Source organism: Rhinoderma darwinii, unplaced genomic scaffold, assembly GCF_050947455.1.
Source record: "Rhinoderma darwinii isolate aRhiDar2 unplaced genomic scaffold, aRhiDar2.hap1 Scaffold_728, whole genome shotgun sequence".
NCBI classification, from domain to species: domain Eukaryota; kingdom Metazoa; phylum Chordata; class Amphibia; order Anura; family Rhinodermatidae; genus Rhinoderma; species Rhinoderma darwinii.
Genome location: NW_027464289.1, coordinates 5,267 through 26,037, shown reverse-complemented (window position 1 = coordinate 26,037; position 20,771 = coordinate 5,267). Strand labels below are relative to the sequence as shown.

At 53.4% G+C, this 20,771-nt stretch overlaps 1 protein-coding gene across 1 annotated transcript in view; it reads right to left on the bottom strand.

The window, feature by feature from the left end:
• EMILIN1 (elastin microfibril interfacer 1) overlaps window positions 1-18,405 on the bottom strand; it is a 76,061-nt gene extending 57,656 nt beyond the window's left edge. Inside the window, exon 1 of the mRNA XM_075849272.1 lies at window positions 18,283-18,405. Coding sequence (XP_075705387.1) covers window positions 18,283-18,368 — 86 coding nt within the window. The 5' untranslated portion in view covers window positions 18,369-18,405. The remainder of the gene's footprint in view (window positions 1-18,282) is intronic.
• Between the last annotated feature and the right edge of the window lie 2,366 nt (window positions 18,406-20,771).

Sequence of the window (20,771 nt, the reverse complement as noted above, 5' to 3'; positions counted from 1 at the left end):
TGACCAGAGCAGGAGGAGCAGGAGAACAGCGACCAGAGCAGGAGGAGAACAGCGACCAAAGCAGGAGGAGAACAGCGACCAAAGAAGGAGGAGAACAGCGACCAAAGCAGGAAGAGGAGAGCAGTGACCAGAGCAGGAGATCAGCGACCAGAGCAGGAGGAGGAGGAGAACAGCGACTAGAGCAGGAGGAGGAGGAGAACAGCAACCAGAGAAGGAGGAGGAGGAGAACAGCAACCAGAGCAGGAGGAGGAGAAGAACAGCGACCAGAGCAGGAGGAGGAGAACAGCGACATGAGCAGGAGGAGGAGAACAGCGACCAGAGAAGGAGGAGGAGGAGAACAGCGACCAGAGAAGGAGGAGGAGTGGAAGAAAAGCAACCGGAGCGGGAGTAGAAGGAGAACAGCGACCAGAGCAGGAGGAGGAGAACAGCAACAAGAGCAGGAGGAGGAGGAGCACAGCGACCAGAGCATGAGGAGGAGGAGAACAGCGACCAGAGCAGGAGGAGTAGAACAGCGACTAGAGCAGGAGGAGGAGGGGAACAGCGACCAGAGCAGGAGGAGAAGGAGAACAGCGACCAGAGCAGGAGGAGGAGGAGAACAGCGACCAGAGCAGGAGGAGGAGGAGAACAGCGACTAGAGCAGGAGGAGGAGGAGAACAGCAACCAGAGAAGGAGGAGGAGGAGAACAGCAACCAGAGCAGGAGGAGGAGAAGAACAGCGACATGAGCAGGAGGAAGAGAACAGCGACCAGAGAAGGAGGAGGAGGAGAACAGCGACCAGAGAAGGAGGAGGAGTGGAAGAAAAGCAACCGGAGCGGGAGTAGAAGGAGAACAGCGACCAGAGCAGGAGGAGGAGAACAGCAACAAGAGCAGGAGGAGGAGGAGCACAGCGACCAGAGCATGAGGAGGAGGAGAACAGCGACCAGAGCAGGAGGAGTAGAACAGCGACTAGAGCAGGAGGAGGAGGGGAACAGCGACCAGAGCAGGAGGAGGAGGAGAACAGCGACCAGAGCATGAGGAGGAGGAGAACAGCGACCAGAGCAGGAGGAGGAGGAGAACAGCGACCAGAGCAGGAGGAGAAGGAGAACAGCGACCAGAGCAGGAGGAGAACAGCGACCAGAGCAGGAGAAGGAGGAGAACAGCGACCAGAGCAGGAGGAGGAGGAGGAGAAGGAGAACAGCGACCAGAGTAGTAGGAGGAGGAGAACAGCGACCAGAGCAGGAGGAGAAGGAGAAGAACAGCGACCGGAGCGGGAGGAGAAGGAGAACAGCGACCAGAGCAGGAGGAGGAGGAGAACAGCGACCAGAGCAGGAGGAGGAGGAGAACAGCGACTAGAGCAGGAGGAGGAGGAGAAGAAGAACAGCGACTAGAGCAGGAGGAGGAGGAGAACAACGACTAGAGCTGGAAGAGGAGGAGAACAGCAACAAGAGCAGGAGGAGGAGAACAGCGATCAGAGCAGGAGGATGAGGAGGAGAACAGCAACCAGAGCAGGAGGAGGAGAACAGCGACCAGAGCAGGAGGAGGAGTACAGCAACCAGAGCAGGAGGAGAACAGCGACCAAAGCAGGAGGAGAACAGCGACCAAAGCAGGAAGAGGAGAGCAGCGACCAGAGCAGGAGGAGGAGGAGAACAGCGACTAGAGCAGGAGGAGGAGGAGAACAGCGACTAGAGCAGGAGGAGGAGGAGAACAGCAACCAGAGCAGGAGGAGGAGGAGAACAGCAACCAGAGCAGGAGGAGGAGAAGAACAGCGACCAGAGCAGGAGGAGGAGAACAGCGACATGAGCAGGAGGAGGAGAACAGCAACCAGAGCAGGAGTAGGAGAACAGCGACCAGAGCAGGAGTAGGAGAACAGCGACCAGAGAAGGAGGAGGAGGAGAACAGCAACCAGAGAAGGAGGAGGAGGAGAACAGCAACCAGAGCAGGAGGAGAAGAACAGCGACCAGAGCAGGAGGAGGAGAACAGCGACATGAGCAGGAGGAGGAGAACAGCGACCAGAGATGGAGGAGGAGGAGAACAGCGACCAGAGAAGGAGGAGGAGGAGAACAGCAACCAGAGCAGGAGGAGGAGAACAGCGTCCAGAGCAGGAGGAGGAGGAGAACAGCGTCCAGAGCAGGAGGAGGAGAACAGCGTCCAGAGCAGGAGGAGGAGAACAGCGTCCAGAGCAGGAGGAGGAGGAGAACAGCGACCAGAGCAGGAGGAGAAGGAGAACAGCGACCAGAGCAGGAGGAGAACAGCGACCAGAGCAGGAGAAGGAGGAGAACAGCGACCAGAGCAGGAGGAGGAGGAGAAGGAGAACAGCGACCAGAGTAGTAGGAGGAGGAGAACAGCGACCAGAGCAGGAGGAGAAGGAGAAGAACAGCGACCGGAGCGGGAGGAGAAGGAGAACAGTGACCAGAGGAGGAGGAGAACAGCGACTAGAGCAGGAGGAGGAGGAGAACAGCGACCAGAGCAGGAGGAGGAGGAGAACAGCAACCAGAGCAGGAGGAGGAGGAGAACAGCAACCAGAGCAGGAGGAGGAGAAGAACAGCGACTAGAGCAGGAGGAGGAGGAGAACAGCAACCAGAGCAGGAGGAGGAGGAGAACAGCAACCAGAGCAGGAGGAGAACAGCAACCAGAGCAGGAGGAGGAGGAGGAGAACAGCAACCAGAGCAGGAGGAGGAGGAGAACAGCAACCAGAGCAGGAGGAGGAGGAGAACAGCAACCAGAGCAGGAGGAGGAGAAGAACAGCGACCAGAGCAGGAGGAGGAGAACAGCGACATGAGCAGGAGGAGGAGAACAGCGACCAGAGAAGGAGGAGGAGGAGAACAGCGACCAGAGAAGGAGGAGGAGTGGAAGAAAAGCAACCGGAGCGGGAGTAGAAGGAGAACAGCGACCAGAGCAGGAGGAGGAGGAGAACAGCAACCAGAGCAGGAGGAGGAGGAGCACAGCGACCAGAGCATGAGGAGGAGGAGAACAGCGACCAGAGCAGGAGGAGAAGGAGAACAGCGACCAGAGCAGGAGGAGAAGGAGAACAGCGACCAGAGCAGGAGGAGGAGAACAGCGACCAGAGCAGGAGGAGGAGGGGAACAGCGACCAGAGCAGGAGGAGTCGGAGAACAGCGACCAGAGCAGGAGGAGTCGGAGAACAGCGACCAGAGCAGGAGGAGAACAGCGACCAGACAAGGAAGAGGAGTGGAAGAAAAGCAACCGGAGCGGGAGTAGAAGGAGAACAGCGACCAGAGCAGGAGGAGTCGGAGAACAGCGACCAGAGCAGGAGGAGAACAGCGACCAGAGAAGGAGGAGGAGTGGAAGAAAAGCAACCGGAGCGGGAGTAGAAGGAGAACAGCGACCAGCGCAGAAGGAGGAGAACAGCAACCAGAGCAGGAGGAGGAGGAGCACAGCGACCAGAGCAGGAGGAGGAGGAGCACAGCGACCAGAGCAGAAGGAGGAAAACAGCGACAAGAGCAGAAGGAGGAAAAGAACAGCGACCAGAGCAGAAGGAGAAGAACAGCGAAGAGCAGGAGGAGAAGAACAGCGACCAGAGCAGGAGGAGCAGGAGAACAGCGACAAGAGCAGAAGGAGGAAAACAGCGACAAGAGCAGAAGGAGGAAAAGAACAGCGACCAGAGCAGGAGGAGAAGAACAGCGACCAGAGCAGGAGGAGGAGAACAGCGACCAGAGCAGGAGGAGGAGGAGAACAGCGACCAGAGCAGGAGGAGAACAGCGACCAGAGCAGGAGAAGGAGGAGAACAGCGACCAGAGCAGGAGGAGGAGGAGAAGGAGGAGAACAGCGACCAGAGTAGTAGGAGGAGGAGAACAGCGACCAGAGCAGGAGGAGAAGGAGAAGAACAGCGACCGGAGCGGGAGGAGAAGGAGAACAGCGACCAGAGCAGGAGGAACAGAACAGTGACCATAGCAGTAGGAGAAGAACAGTGACCAGGGCAGGAGGAGGGAACCAGCGACCAGAGCAGAAAGAGAAGTAGAACAGCGACCAGAGCAGTAGGAGTAGAACAGCGACCAGAGCAGGAGGAGGAGGAGAACAGCGACCAGAGCAGGAGGAGGAGGAGAACAGCGACCAGAGCAGTAGGAGAAGGAGAACAGCGACCAGAGCAGGAGGACGAGGAGAACAGTGACCAGAGCAGAAGGAGAAGGAGAACAGCGACCAGAGCAGAAGTAGAACAGCGACCAGAGCAGGAGGAGGAGGAGAACAGCGACCAGAGCAGGAGGAGGAGGAGAACAGCGACCAGAGCAGGAGAAGGAGAACAGCGACCAGAGCAGGAGAAGGAGGAGAACAGCGACCAGAGCAGGAGGAGGAGGAGGAGGAGAAGAAGAACAGCGACTAGAGCATGAGGAGGAGGAGAACAACGACTAGAGCTGGAAGAGGAGGAGAACAGCAACAAGAGCAGGAGGAGGAGACAGCGATCAGAGCAGGAGGAAGAGGAGGAGAACAGCAACCAGAGCAGGAGGAGGAGAACAGCGACCAGAGCAGGAGGAGGAGTACAGCAACCAGAGCAGGAGGAGAACAGCGACCAAAGCAGGAGGAGAACAGCGACCAAAGCAGGAAGAGGAGAACAGCGACCAGAGCAGGAGGAGGAGGAGAACAGCGACTAGAGCAGGAGGAGGAGGAGAACAGCGACTAGAGCAGGAGGAGGAGGAGAACAGCGACTAGAGCAGGAGGAGGAGGAGAACAGCAACCAGAGCAGGAGGAGGAGGAGAACCGGCAACCAGAGCAGGAGGAGGAGAAGAACAGCGACCAGAGCAGGAGGAGGAGAACAGGGACATGAGCAGGAGGAGGAGAACAGCGACCAGAGAAGGAGGAGGAGGAGAACAGCGACCAGAGAAGGAGGAGGAGTGGAAGAAAAGCAACCAGAGCGGGAGTAGAAGGAGAACAGCGACCAGAGCAGGAGGAGGAGAACAGCAACCAGAGCAGGAGGAGGAGGAGCACAGCGACCAGAGCATGAGGAGGCGGAGCACAGAGACAAGAGCAGGAGGAGTAGAACAGCGACTAGAGAAGTAGGAGGAGAAGAACAGCGACCAGAGCAGGAGGAGGAGGGGAACAGCGACCAGAGCAGGAGGAGTCGGAGAACAGCGACCAGAGCAGGAGGAGTCGGAGAACAGCGACCAGAGCAGGAGGAGAACAGCGACCAGACAAGGAGGAGGAGTGGAAGAAAAGCAACCGGAGCGGGAGTAGAAGGAGAACAGCGACCAGCGCAGAAGGAGGAGAACAGCAACCAGAGCAGGAGGAGGAGGAGGAGCACAGCGACCAGAGCAGGAGGAGGAGGAGCACAGCGACCAGAGCAGAAGGAGGAAAACAGCGACAAGAGCAGAAGGAGGAAAAGAACAGCGACCAGAGCAGGAGGAGAAGAACAGCGACCAGAGCAGGAGGAGGAGGAGCACAGCGACCAGAGCATGAGGAGGAGAACAGCAACCAGAGCAGGAGGAGGAGGAGCACAGCGACCAGAGCATGAGGAGGAGGAGAACAGCGACCAGAGCAGGAGGAGAAGGAGAACAGCGACCAGAGCAGGAGGAGAAGGAGAACAGCGACCAGAGCAGGAGGAGGAGAACAGCGACCAGAGCAGGAGGAGGAGGGGAACAGCGACCAGAGCAGGAGGAGTCGGAGAACAGCGACCAGAGCAGGAGGAGTCGGAGAACAGCGACCAGAGCAGGAGGAGAACAGCGACCAGACAAGGAAGAGGAGTGGAAGAAAAGCAACCGGAGCGGGAGTAGAAGGAGAACAGCGACCAGCGCAGAAGGAGGAGAACAGCAACCAGAGCAGGAGGAGGAGGAGCACAGCGACCAGAGCAGGAGGAGGAGGAGCACAGCGACCAGAGCAGAAGGAGGAAAACAGCGACAAGAGCAGAAGGAGGAAAAGAACAGCGACCAGAGCAGAAGGAAAAGAACAGCGAAGAGCAGGAGGAGAAGAACAGCGACCAGAGCAGGAGGAGCAGGAGAACAGCGACAAGAGGAGAAGGAGGAAAACAGCGACAAGAGCAGAAGGAGGAAAAGAACAGCGACCAGAGCAGGAGGAGAAGAACAGCGACCAGAGCAGGAGGAGGAGAACAGCGACCAGAGCAGGAGGAGGAGGAGAACAGCGACCAGAGCAGGAGGAGGAGGAGAACAGCGACCAGAGCAGGAGGAGAACAGCGACCAGAGCAGGAGAAGGAGGAGAACAGCGACCAGAGCAGGAGGAGGAGGAGAAGGAGGAGAACAGCGACCAGAGTAGTAGGAGGAGGAGAACAGCGACCAGAGCAGGAGGAGGAGGAGAACAGCGACCAGAGCAGGAGGAGGAGGAGAACAGCGACCAGAGCAGGAGAAGGAGGAGAACAGCGACCAGAGCAGGAGGAGGAGGAGGAGAAGAAGAACAGCGACTAGAGCATGAGGAGGAGGAGAACAACGACTAGAGCTGGAAGAGGAGGAGAACAGCAACAAGAGCAGGAGGAGGAGACAGCGATCAGAGCAGGAGGAAGAGGAGGAGAACAGCAACCAGAGCAGGAGGAGGAGAACAGCGACCAGAGCAGGAGGAGGAGAACAGCGACCAGAGCAGGAGGAGGAGTACAGCAACCAGAGCAGGAGGAGGAGTACAGCAACCAGAGCAGGAGGAGAACAGCGACCAAAGCAGGAGGAGAACAGCGACCAAAGCAGGAAGAGGAGAACAGCGACCAGAGCAGGAGGAGGAGGAGAACAGCGACTAGAGCAGGAGGAGGAGGAGAACAGCGACTAGAGCAGGAGGAGGAGGAGAACAGCAACCAGAGCAGGAGGAGGAGGAGAACCGGCAACCAGAGCAGGAGGAGGAGAAGAACAGCGACCAGAGCAGGAGGAGGAGAACAGGGACATGAGCAGGAGGAGGAGAACAGCGACCAGAGAAGGAGGAGGAGGAGAACAGCGACAAGAGAAGGAGGAGGAGTGGAAGAAAAGCAACCAGAGCGGGAGTAGAAGGAGAACAGCGACCAGAGCAGGAGGAGGAGAACAGCAACCAGAGCAGGAGGAGGAGAACAGCAACCAGAGCAGGAGGAGGAGGAGCACAGCGACCAGAGCATGAGAAGGCGGAGCACAGAGACAAGAGCAGGAGGAGTAGAACAGCGACTAGAGAAGTAGGAGGAGAAGAACAGCGACCAGAGCAGGAGGAGGAGGGGAACAGCGACCAGAGCAGGAGGAGTCGGAGAACAGCGACCAGAGCAGGAGGAGTCGGAGAACAGCGACCAGAGCAGGAGGAGAACAGCGACCAGACAAGGAGGAGGAGTGGAAGAAAAGCAACCGGAGCGGGAGTAGAAGGAGAACAGCGACCAGCGCAGAAGGAGGAGAACAGCAACCAGAGCAGGAGGAGGAGGAGGAGCACAGCGACCAGAGCAGGAGGAGGAGGAGCACAGCGACCAGAGCAGAAGGAGGAAAACAGCGACAAGAGCAGAAGGAGGAAAAGAACAGCGACCAGAGCAGGAGGAGAAGAACAGCGACCAGAGCAGGAGGAGGACAACAGCGACCAGAGCAAGAGGAGGAAGGGAACAGCGACCAGGGCAGGAGTAGGAGAAAGGGAACAGCGACCAGAGCAGGAGTAGGAGAACAGCGACCAGAGCAGGAGGAGGAGAACAGCGACCAGAGCAAGAGGAGGAGGAGAACAGCGACCAGAGCAAGAGGAGGAGGAGAACAGCGACCAGAGCAAGAGGAGGAGGGGAACAGCGACCAGAGCAGGAGGAGGAGGAGAACAGCGACCAGAGCAAGAGGATGAGGAGAACAGCGACCAGAGCAAGAGGATGAGGAGAACAGCGACCAGAGCAAGAGGATGAGGAGAACAGCGACCAGAGCAAGAGGAGGAGGAGAACAGCGACCAGAGCAGGAGGAGGAGGAGAACAGCGACCAGAGCAGGAGGAGGCGGAGAACAGCGACCAGAGCAGGAGGAGAACAGCGACCAGAGGAGGAGTGGAAGAAAAGCAACCGGAGCGGGAGTAGAAGGAGAACAGCGACTAGCGCAGGAGGAGGAGAACAGCAACCAGAGCAGGAGGAGGAGGAGCACAGCGACCAGAGCAGGAGGAGGAGGAGGAGCACAGCGACCAGAGCAGAAGGAGGAAAATAGCGACAAGAGCAGAAGGAGGAAAAGAACAGCGACCAGAGCAGAAGGAGCAGAACAGTGACCAGAGCAGGAGGAGGAGAACAGCGACCAGAGCAGAAAGAGGAGTAGAACAGCGACCAGAGCAGGGGGAGGAGGAGAACAGCGACCAGAGCAGGAGGAGGAGGAGAACAGCGACCAGAGCAGGAGGAGGAGGAGAACAGCGACCAGAGCAGTAGGAGAAGGAGAACAGCGACCAGAGCAGGAGGACGAGGAGAACAGTGACCAGAGCAGAAGGAGAAGGAGAACAGCGACCAGAGCAGAAGGAGAACAGCGACCAGAGCAGGAGGAGGAGGAGAACAGCGACCAGAGCAGGAGAAGGAGGAGAACAGCGACCAGAGCAGGAGGAGGAGGAGAAGAAGAACAGCGACTAGAGCAGGAGGAGGAGGAGAACAACGACTAGAGCTGGAAGAGGAGAACAGCAACAAGAGCAGGAGGAGGAGAACAGCGATCAGAGCAGGAGGAAGAGGAGGAGAACAGCAACCAGAGCAGGAGGAGGAGAACAGCGACCAGAGCAGGAGGAGGAGTACAGCAACCAGAGCAGGAGGAGAACAGCGACCAAAGCAGGAGGAGAACAGCGACCAAAGCAGGAGGAGAACAGCGACCAAAGCAGGAAGAGGAGATCAGTGACCAGAGCAGGAGGAGCAGGAGAACAGCGACCAGAGCAGGAGGAGAACAGCGACCAAAGCAGGAGGAGAACAGCGACCAAAGCAGGAGGAGAACAGCGACCAAAGCAGGAAGAGGAGAGCAGTGACCAGAGCAGGAAGAGCAGGAGAACAGCGACCAGAGCAGGAGGAGGAGGAGAACAGCGACCAGAGCAGGAGGAGGAGGAGAACAGCAACCAGAGAAGGAGGAGGAGGAGAACAGCAACCAGAGCAGGAGGAGGAGAAGAACAGCGACCAGAGCAGGAGGAGGAGAACAGCGACATGAGCAGGAGGAGGAGAACAGCGACCAGAGAAGGAGGAGGAGGAGAACAGCGACCAGAGAAGGAGGAGGAGTGGAAGAAAAGCAACCGGAGCGGGAGTAGAAGGAGAACAGCGACCAGAGCAGGAGGAGGAGAACAGCAACAAGAGCAGGAGGAGGAGGAGCACAGCGACCAGAGCATGAGGAGGAGGAGAACAGCGACCAGAGCAGGAGGAGTAGAACAGCGACTAGAGCAGGAGGAGGAGGGGAACAGTGACCAGAGCAGGAGGAGAAGGAGAACAGCGACCAGAGCAGGAGGAGGAGAACAGCGACCAGAGCAGGAGGAGGAGGAGAACAGCGACCAGAGCAGGAGGAGGAGGAGAACAGCGACCAGAGCAGGAGGAGAAGGAGAACAGCGACCAGAGCAGGAGGAGAACAGCGACCAGAGCAGGAGAAGGAGGAGAACAGCGACCAGAGCAGGAGGAGGAGGAGAAGGAGAACAGCGACCAGAGTAGTAGGAGGAGGAGAACAGCGACCAGAGCAGGAGGAGAAGGAGAAGAACAGCGACCAGAGCAGGAGGAGTAGAACAGCGACTAGAGCAGGAGGAGGAGGGGAACAGTGACCAGAGCAGGAGGAGAAGGAGAACAGCGACCAGAGCAGGAGGAGGAGAACAGCGACCAGAGCAGGAGGAGGAGGAGAACAGCGACCAGAGCAGGAGGAGGAGGAGAACAGCGACCAGAGCAGGAGGAGAAGGAGAACAGCGACCAGAGCAGGAGGAGAACAGCGACCAGAGCAGGAGAAGGAGGAGAACAGCGACCAGAGCAGGAGGAGGAGGAGAAGGAGAACAGCGACCAGAGTAGTAGGAGGAGGAGAACAGCGACCAGAGCAGGAGGAGAAGGAGAAGAACAGCGACCGGAGCGGGAGGAGAAGGAGAACAGCGACCAGAGCAGGAGGAGGAGGAGAACAGCGACCAGAGCAGGAGAAGGAGGAGAACAGCGACCAGAGCAGGAGGAGGAGGAGAAGAAGAACAGCGACTAGAGCAGGAGGAGGAGGAGAACAACGACTAGAGCTGGAAGAGGAGGAGAACAGCAACAAGAGCAGGAGGAGGAGGAGAACAGCGACTAGAGCAGGAGGAGGAGGAGAACAGCAACCAGAGCAGGAGGAGGAGGAGAACAGCAACCAGAGCAGGAGGAGGAGAAGAACAGCGACCAGAGCAGGAGGAGGAGAACAGCGACATGAGCAGGAGGAGGAGAACAGCGACCAGAGAAGGAGGAGGAGGAGAACAGCGACCAGAGAAGGAGGAGGAGTGGAAGAAAAGCAACCGGAGCGGGAGTAGAAGGAGAACAGCGACCAGAGCAGGAGGAGGAGAACAGCAACCAGAGCAGGAGGAGGAGGAGCACAGCGACCAGAGCATGAGGAGGCGGAGCACAGAGACAAGAGCAGGAGGAGGAGGGGAACAGCGACCAGAGCAGGAGGAGTCGGAGAACAGCGACCAGAGCAGGAGGAGAACAGCGACCAGACAAGGAGGAGGAGTGGAAGAAAAGCAACTGGAGCGGGAGTAGAAGGAGAACAGCGACCAGCGCAGAAGGAGGAGAACAGCAACCAGAGCAGGAGGAGGAGGAGCACAGCGACCAGAGCAGAAGGAGGAGGAGCACAGCGACCAGAGCAGAAGGAGGAAAACAGCGACAAGAGCAGAAGGAGGAAAAGAACAGCGACCAGAGCAGAAGGAGAAGAACAGCGACCAGAGCAGGAGGAGAAGAACAGCGACCAGAGCAGGAGGAGCAGGAGAACAGCGACAAGAGCAGAAGGAGGAAAACAGCGACAAGAGCAGAAGGAGGAAAAGAACAGCGACCAGAGCAGAAGGAGAAGAACAGCGACCAGAGCAGAAGGAGGACAACAGCAACCACGGCAAGAGGAGGAAGGGAACAGCGACCAGAGCAGGAGTAGGAGAACAGCGACCAGAGCAGGAGGAGGAGAACAGCGACCAGAGCAAGAGGATGAGGAGAACAGCGACCAGAGCAAGAGGAGGAGGGGAACAGCGACCAGAGCAGGAGTAGGAGAACAGCGACCAGAGCAGGAGGAGGAGGAGAACAGCGACTAGAGCAGGAGGAGGAGGACAGAGACAAGAGCAGGAGGAGTAGAACAGCGACCAGAGCAGGAGGAGGCGGAGAACAGCGACCAGAGCAGGAGGAGAACAGCGACCAGAGAAGGAGGAGGAGTGGAAGAAAAGCAACCGGAGCGGGAGTAGAAGGAGAACAGCGACTAGCGCAGGAGGAGGAGAACAGCAACCAGAGCAGGAGGAGGAGGAGCACAGAGACAAGAGCAGGAGGAGGAGGAGGAGAACAGCGACCAGAGCAGGAGGAGAAGTAGAACAGCGACCAGAGCCGGAGGAGGAGTAGAACAGCGACCAGAGCAGGAGGAGGAGAACAGTGACCAGAGCAGGAGGAGAAGAACAGCGACCAGAGCAGGAGGAGGAGGAGAATAGCGACCACAGCAAGAGGAGGAGGAGAACAGCGACCAGAGCAAGAGGAAGAGGGGAACAGCGAACAGAGCAGGAGGAGGAGGAGAACAGCGACCAGAGCAGGAGGAGGAGGAGAACAGCGACCAGAGCAGGAGGTGGAGGAGAACAGCGACCAGAGCAGGAGGAGGAGGAGAACAGCGACCAGAGCAGGAGGAGGAGGAGAACAGCGACCAGAGCAGGAGGAGAAGGAGAACAGCGACCAGAGCAGGAGGAGAAGGAGAACAGCGACCAGAGCAGGAGGAGAAGGAGAACAGTGACCAGAGCAGGAGGAGGAGGAGAACAGCGACCAGAGCAAGAGGAGGAGGGGAACAGCGACCAGAGCAGGAGGAGGAGGAGAACAGCGACCAGAGCAGGAGGAGAAGTAGAACAGCGACCAGAGCAGGAGGAGGAGAACAGTGACAAGAGCAGGAGGAGAACAGCAACCAAAACAGGAGGAGTAGGAGAACAGCAACCAAAACAGGAGGAGGAGGAGGAGAACAGAGACCAGAGCAGGAGGAGTAGGAGAACAGCAACCAAAACAGGAGGAGGAGAATAATAATGAAGGAAGGAGGATGAGAATAACGACCAGAGGAGGAAAAGGAGTTGAACAGCGATGAGACCAGGAAGTGGAAAATAGCAACTAGAGCATAAAGATGAGAACAACGATGGAAGCAAGAGGAGGATGAGAGCAGCGACTGGAGGAGAACAGTGACTGGAAGAGGAGGAGGAGCATAACAGTGAATGGATTAGGAGAACAGCGACTGGATGAGGAGAAGAACAGTGACTGGAGGAGAACAGCGACAATAGTAGAAGGAGAATAGCGACCGGAGAAGGATGAGCAAAACAGCGACTGGAGCAGCAACTGGATCAGAAGGAGGAGAACAGCGACCAGAGCAGGACAAGGACAGTGACCGGAGCAGGTGGCGGAGAAAAACAATGACCACAGCAGGAGGAGAAGGAGAACATGGAATGGAGCAGGAGGAGAACCACGACCAGAGGAGGAGAACAGTGACCATAAAAGGAGGAGACCAGCAACTGTAGAAGGACAACAGTGACTGGCGGAGGAGGAGTAGGAGATAAACAGCAACCGGAGCAGGACGAAACCATCAACCAAAGGAGAACAGTGACAGAAGGAGGAGGAGGAGGAGAACAACAACGGCAAGAACAAGAGAACAATGACAGGAACAGGAGAACAACGACAGGAATAGGAGAACAGCAACTGAAGGTAAAGGAGAACAGTGAATCTAGCGGTACTGAATAGCAATCAGAGTACGAGTAGAATGGTGACTATAGGAAAACAGCGACCAGTGAAGGAGAAGAATAAGGACTGGAGCAGGAGAAGAATAAGGACTGGTGTAAGAGGTGGAGAAGCACAGTGACATGGAAAGAGCAGAACAGCAATGAGAGGAGGAGTAGAACAGTGACTACAGAAGAAAGAGGAGAACAGCAACCAGAGAAGAATGAGTACAGCAGCTGGCACAGCAGGAGGAGGAGGAGAAGAACAATGACCAGAGCAGGAGGAGGATGTCAAGGAGTCAAGTGGCTGAAACAACCTGGAAGGCGTGTGATAATAGCAGGATTAGTGAAGTAACAGTCCCGGTTCAGCACAAAGATAAGTGGCAAAATTTTCAAGCATTAGGCAGAGACGTGGCAAGGAAGCAATTCAAGATCGGTACACAGATAAGTGGCAACAGTTTGTACGTAATGCAGAGACGGGTCAGGAAATAAACCACATTTAATACACAAATAAGCAGCCGTTGTCTGCAGAGTAAGGCAGCAATGAACTAGACTAGAGGCAGGAAGCTCAATAGCCTGGCAAGGAGAAAAAGCGAAGGCCTGGATACAGTATAGAAAGTAGAGGATGAGACTACTTAGGTAAGCAAGGCAATGATTTTTAGGAGGCAATAATCAAGAGAAACTGGACAATAGATTCAGCATTGGAGCCGTCCAACATCCCAGATAGTTCTATGAGAAGATCTGCTGCCTGGGACACAGTCATTTCTTGGTCAGACTCCTAACAGAACTTTCTCTTACAAGATGTCCAAGGGGCCGGCTTGTTAGAATATTTCAGATTCCTTTTTTTAGCCTAGGAGCATATCTCTTCCACTGGATCAAACACTGCTGCTTATTCTGATAGATTCTAGGGACCAAAATATTTCCAGTAACATCTTTATCTTCACCTTGAACAACCACTGGTGGTGGAGTAGGCAAAAGGCGGCGCGGAATAGGGTTAACCCGAAATGGCTTAAAGAAAGAGCAGTAAAACCCGGATGCATCATCAGAGTCTCAGAGAGTCGTACACGAAGAGTAACCTCATTCATTTCAGCAGAAAGTTAAATGGCCCAATAGATTTCTGGCCCAATTCTGGAGAAAGTACTTGCAGCTTTACATTTGTGTGGAAAGCCACACTTTTTCCCCAACATAAAAGGCAGAAGTTTCTTTCTGGTGTTTGTCCGCAGCTGTCTAAATTGTGCAAACCCTCGACACCTTCTCACCCTGCGTCAGAGGAGAAACTTCATGTATTTTTACAGATCAGAGGTCTCCCGGTTCATCCGTTCTTTTACATCAGTGACAGCGATCGTCCTGGGGATCTTATTTCAGCAATAATCGGCAGAGTGCCCTGAACCCCCACAATAATGGCACAGATTTTCTGTTTGTTGTCTCTCTTTTTCTGCTGTAGTAAGAGGTTTTGGAATAACATCAATTTGCATAGGTTCAGATAGAGATTCAGTACTTTGCTGGGTCTTTAGTGTTAATTGGCCGAAGGAGAAGACAGGATTATTTCCACTGCCCACAGTCTTTCCTTTGTTTCAGTCTCTGATCAAATCAAATGCACAACTAAGTTAAGTTCTTCAACTCCTCTGGTTTCCACTCTGGGAAGTTCATCCACCACTTGCACTAAAAGCCCTCACCAAAATTGGTTCTTCTGGCCCGGTAGATCCCACGTGGTATTACTGCCCAGCGGTGGAGTTCTGCTGTGTATCCATCATCTTCCTTGTCACAGATCATGTCGTTTGGCTCCAGCCGTGGCACAACCATTAGGATCATCAGAAACTTTTTTCATAGCAGTGAGTCCAAACTTTCCAGAGGATTATTATTCTTTTTACACAAGGAGACGCTTGCACTGCAGCTTTATCGATCAGGAGTTGATTATAAATTATTTCTTCCTTTCCTTGATAAATGGAGCAGGTTGCATTGAAAATATATGAGGCATTGATTAAGGGAACCTCAATAATGGTGACCGCATGCGATGATGACCACTGAAAATGATGGTGGTGGTATGCGTGAACTTGGATCTGCGGCGGAGCAATGCACATCATGAAGTTATTTTTGCAATTCAATAATCTCTCTTTGTAGATTTTGCAGCTGAAAAGATTTTTCTTGATAAGTGGTGCCAGATGCTTGAAGTTAAGCAATTTGTTGCCTCATAGTTGTCAAAGGTCTTATTCCAGGGAACTCCATATTGAGGCCAGAATTTTCTGTCAAGGTCTAGAAGTAGATTCAGAGTGCAGTGGTTGAAACAACCTGGAAGGTGGATGATAATAAGCAGCGAGTGGAGCAGGAGGAGAAGGAGAACAACAATGAGAGCGGGAGGAGGAGAATGGCAACCAGAGGGGGAGGAGGAGGAGGAGGAAGAGAACAGCAACCAGACAGGAGGAGAATAGTGACCAGAGAAGGACAAGAACAGAAACCAGACGGGAAGAAAAGAATAGTGACTAGAGAAGGACGAGTACAGCAACCACAACAGGAGGAGGAGGACAGCAACCGGACAGGAGGAGAAGAATCGTGACCAGAGAAGGAGAAGAACCGCAACTGGACAGGAAGATAAGAATAGTAACCAGAGAAGGACGAGAACAGCGACATCAACACGAGGAGGAGAACAGCAACCGGACAGGAGGAGAAGAATGGTGACCAGAGAAGGACGAGAACAGCGACAACAATAAGAGGAGGAGAACTGCGATGGGAGCAAGAATAGGAATAGAACACCAACCATAGGAGGAGGAGAACAGCGGCCCGACAGGAGGAGAAGAATGGTGACATGAGAAGGACGAGAACAGCCACCAGATCAGGAGAAGAACAGCGATCAGAGCAAAAGGCGGAGGAAAACAGAGATAAAAAGGAGGAGAAAGAAAATGCAACTGGACAGCAACTGGAGCAGGAGAAGAACAGCGACAACACTAGGAGGGGAACAGTGATGAGAGCAGGAGGAGGAGGAGGAGAACAGCAACTGGACAGGAGGAGAAAAATGGTGACCAGAGAAGGACGGGAAAAACGACTGGAGCTGGAGAAAAAAAGTGACAACAGCAGGAGGAGGAGGAGAACAGCGATGAGAGCAAGAGGGGAATGGCAACCAGAGGAGGCCGATGAGGCAACAATGAACTAGACTAGAGGCAGTTGCTCATTAGTCTTCCAAGGAATAAGTGCAATGGCCAGGCTTTAATAGCAAGCCAAAAGGGTAAGACGGATGAGGTAATCAAGGCAAGGAATCTTAAGTATCAGAATTCAAGAAAACATAGACAATAGATTTAGCAGTGGAGCTGTCCAACATCCCAGATAGTTCAATGAGAAGTTCTACTGCCTGGGACACAGGAGGTTCTAGGTCCCTGATATCGAATGGAGCTGGAGGAGAACAGAAACTGAAGGGGGAGAGAACAGTGACCAGAAGAAAAGAACAGCGAGCGGAAGAAAAGAACAGCGAGCGGAAGATGGGGAGAACAGAGGCTGGAGTAGGAGAAGGACACTGCTACATTACTAGTCCCGATCGTGTCTCATCTCGAATACGAAAACTTGCTATTAACTTGCATTCCACTAAACAGACCGGCTCCACTGTAATCCACCTCAAATGCTGCAGACAACGTGATCGTTCTGTCTAGCAGATCTACTAATGCCGCTGCTCTCTGCCACTTACAACACTGACCACCAGCTTTCTGTGGAATTATATTAGTAAGCTCTCCACGAGGCTGCTCCGTCAGCTCTAATGATCAGCGGAGTCCTCTCTCCTGTAGAGTGTAAGCTCTTATGGTCAGCGGTATCTCTCCTGTAGAGTGTAAGCTCTTATGGTCAGCAGGGTCCTCTCTCCTGTAGAGTGTAAGCTCTTATGGTCAGCGGGGTCCTCTCTCCTGTAGAGTGTAAGCTCTTATGGTCAGCAGTGTCCTCTCTCCTGTAGAGTGTAAGCTCTTATGGTCAGCAGTGTCCTCTCTCCTGTAGAGTGTAAGCTCTTATGGTCAGCAGGGTCCTCTCTCCTGTAGAGTGTAAGCTCTTATGGTCAGCAGTGTCTCTCCTGTAGAGTGTAAGCTCTTATGGTCAGCAGTGTCTCTCCTGTAGAGTGTAAGCTCTTATGGTCAGCGGGGTCCCCTCTCCTGTAGAGTGTAAGCTCTTATGGTCAGCAGTGTCCTCTCTCCTGTAGAGTGTAAGCTCTTATGGTCAGCGGGGTCCTCTCTCCTGTAGAGTGTAAGCTCTTATGGTCAGCGGGGTCCTCTCTCCTGTAGAGTGTAAGCTCTTATGGTCAGCGGGGTCCCCTCTCCTGTAGAGTGTAAGCTCTTATGGTTAGCACTCTCTCCTGTAGAGTGTAAGCTCTTATGGTCAGCGGGGTCCTCTCTCCTGTAGAGTGTAAGCTCTTATGATCAGCAGTGTCCTCTCTCCTGTAGAGTGTAAGCTCTTATGGTCAGCAGTGTCCTCTCTCCTGTAGAGTGTAAGCTCTTATGGTCAGCGGGGTCCTCTCTCCTGTAGAGTGTAAGCTCTTATGGTCAGCAGTGTCCTCTCTCCTGTAGAGTGTAAGCTCTTATGGTCAGCGGGGTCCCCTCTCCTGTAGAGTGTAAGCTCTTATGGTCAGCAGTGTCTCTCCTGTAGAGTGTAAGCTCTTATGATCAGCGGTGTCCTCTCTCCTGTAGAGTGTAAGCTCTTATGATCAGCAGTGTCCTCTCTCCTGTAGAGTGTAAGCTCTTATGGTCAGCAGTGTCCTCTCTCCTGTAGAGTGTAAGCTCTTATGGTCAGCGGGGTCCTCTCTCCTGTAGAGTGTAAGCTCTTATGGTCAGCAGTGTCCTCTCTCCTGTAGAGTGTAAGCTCTTATAGTCAGCGGGGTCCTCTCCTGTAGAGTGTAAGCTCTTATGGTCAGCGGGGTCCCCTCTCCTGTAGAGTGTAAGCTTTAGTTGCAGAGTAGTTTCATCCACCATCTGTGGCAGCTTTGAAGTTAACCTCTTCTTTGCTAGTAACTTTGCGGCTCTTTGTCTGACACTTGTTTGTTATAAATAAGAGATTTGTGCAGAACATGGGTGATGTCATTGCGGCAGAGCGCTACACCCTGTGGATACATATACGTTATATGTGCATTTCTCAGGGCTCAAGGGCATGAGGTTTTGTCCATTTTGGGGGTGAGATCTATATATTAAATGGCGCCCGTGATATCCCTGAAATGATTCCTCAAAACATCAGCTGTAAATTATCTGAAGAGAAATTATTGAAATGCACAAATGACATGTCATGAATTGTTTGAGTCCAATAAACTAATTTCAGTCAGAAAAAACAATCAGAAGACTTTAAAAGAGCACTCCAGGCAAAACTGACACACTGTGCCGAGTCAGAGGGGCGGAGCACGACACAAGCCTTCAATAAAGGACCAAAGTGAGATGTCCTGCTCCGCCCTCTTTTGCCTGGAGTGTTCCTGTTAGAAGTCTCCGGTGTCCCCTGTATTGGCGGGACAGGGGGTTCTGTCTACAGCCGAGACCGTCTCATGTCCCACAAGTTTAGCAGCATTCAGAGTGACAGAATATGGGGAATAGAAAACGTTAAAGTCCCTTCTACTCACAGGACGGTGCGAGGACACTGGATCTGACCCCAGACACATGGCTGATATTCCGGCTTCACGTAGGTCTCCACTCCATCTTCCACCATACAGGAAACCGTCCGGGTCACAACATATGCACACCAGTTCCTGCAAATGAAACACAAGGATCATATCACGACAAAAACCAGGGCAGAAGACCAAAATATAACAAACACTGGACCCTAGATGGGGCCAAATCCATAGTACAAAGAAAGGAAAAAGCAAACACTGATGCAGTAAAGCCCATCCCTAAACTTCAGTCCTACAACCAGTCATCCCAAACTGGAAACATTGACAAATATGTCCCTATTCTCAGAGGACAGAGAACGGGAAGACATTGAGGAGCAGGGTTGTGGGGTGGTATCAAGAAGAGCGCCCACACTGGGAAATATGTCATCTCTGTCCATGCCCAGCATCTACAAGGCCTCAGCACCGGGGGTGCTATAGAAAGGATGGGTTTAGAGATAACATGTCCTGGGGGAGAGAATGGAGGACACTCAGGATATAGAAGGGACTGGTATAGAGATAACATGTCCTGGGGGGAGAGAATGGAGGACACTCAGGATATAGAAGGGACTGGTATAGAGATAACATGTCCTGGGGGAGAGAATGGAGGACACTCAGGATATAGAAGGGACTGGTATAGAGATAACATGTCGTGGGGGAGAGAATGGAGGACACTCAGGATATAGAAGGGACTGGTATAGAGATAACATGTCGTGGGGGAGAGAATGGAGGATACTCAGGATATAGAAGGGACTGGTATAGAGATAACATGTCCTGGGGGAGAGAATGGAGGACACTCAGGATATAGAAGGGACTGGTATAGAGATAACATGTCGTGGGGGAGAGAATGGAGGATACTCAGGATATAGAAGGGACTGGTATAGAGATAACATGTCCTGGGGGAGAGAATGGAGGACACTCAGGATATAGAAGGGACTGGTATAGAGATAACATGTCGTGGGGGAGAGAATGGAGGATACTCAGGATATAGAAGGGACTGGTATAGAGATAACATGTCGTGGGGGAGAGAATGGAGGATACTCAGGATATAGAAGGGACTGGTATAGAGATAACATGTCCTGGGGGGAGAGAATGGAGGACACTCAGGATATAGAAGGGACTGGTATAGAGATAACATGTCCTGGGGGAGAGAATGGAGGACACTCAGGATATAGAAGGGACTGGTATAGAGATAACATGTCGTGGGGGAGAGAATGGAGGATACTCAGGATATAGAAGGGACTGGTATAGAGATAACATGTACTGGGGGGAGAATGGAGGATACTCAGGATATAAAAGGGACTGGTATAGAGATAACATGTCCTGGAGGAGAATGGAGGATACTCAGGATATAGAAGGGACTGGTATAGAGATAACATGTCCTGGAGGAGAATGGAGGATACTCAGGATATAGAAGGGACTGGTATAGAGATAACATGTCCTGGAGGAGAATGGAGGATACTCAGGATATAGAAGGGACTGGTATAGAGATAACATGTCCTGGTGGGAGAATGGAGGACACTCAGGATATAGAAGGGACTGGTATAGAGATAACATGTCCTGGAGGAGAATGGAGGATACTCAGGATATAGAAGGGACTGGTATAGAGATAACATGTCCTGGGGGAGAGAATGGAGGATACTCAGGATATAGAAGGGACTGGTATAGAGATAACATGTCCTGGTGGGAGAATGGTGGATACTCAGGATATAGAAGGGACTGGTATAGAGATAACATGTCCTGGGGGAGAGAATGGAGGATACTCAGGATATAGAAGGGACTGGTATAGAAATAACATGTCCTGGAGGAGAATGGAGGATACTCAGGATATAGAAGGGACTGGTATAGAGATAACATGTCCTGGGGGAGAGAATGGAGGATACTCAGGATATAGAAGGGACTGGTATAGAGATAACATGTCCTGGTGGGAGAATGGAGGACACTCAGGATATAGAAGGGACTGGTATAGAGATAACATGTCCTGGAGGAGAATGGAGGATACTCAGGATATAGAAGGGACTGGTATAGAAATAACATGTCCTGGAGGAGAGAATGGAGGATACTCAGGATATAGAAGGGACTGGTATAGAAATAACATGTCCTGGAGGAGAGAATGGAGGACACTCAGGATATAGAAGGGACTGGTATAGAGATAACATGTCCTGGGGGAGAATGGAGGATACTCAGGATATAGAAGGGACTGGTATAGAGATAACATGTCCTGGAGGGAGAATGGAGGATACTCAGGATATAAAAGGGACTAGTATAGAGATAACATGTCCTGGAGGAGAGAATGGAGGATACTCAGGATATAGAAGGGACTGGTATAGAGATAACATGTCCTGGAGGGAGAATGGAGGATACTCAGGATATAGAAGGGACTGGTATAGAGAGAACATGTCCTGGAGGAGAATGGAGGATACTCAGGATATAAAAGGGACTGGTATAGAGATAACATGTCCAGG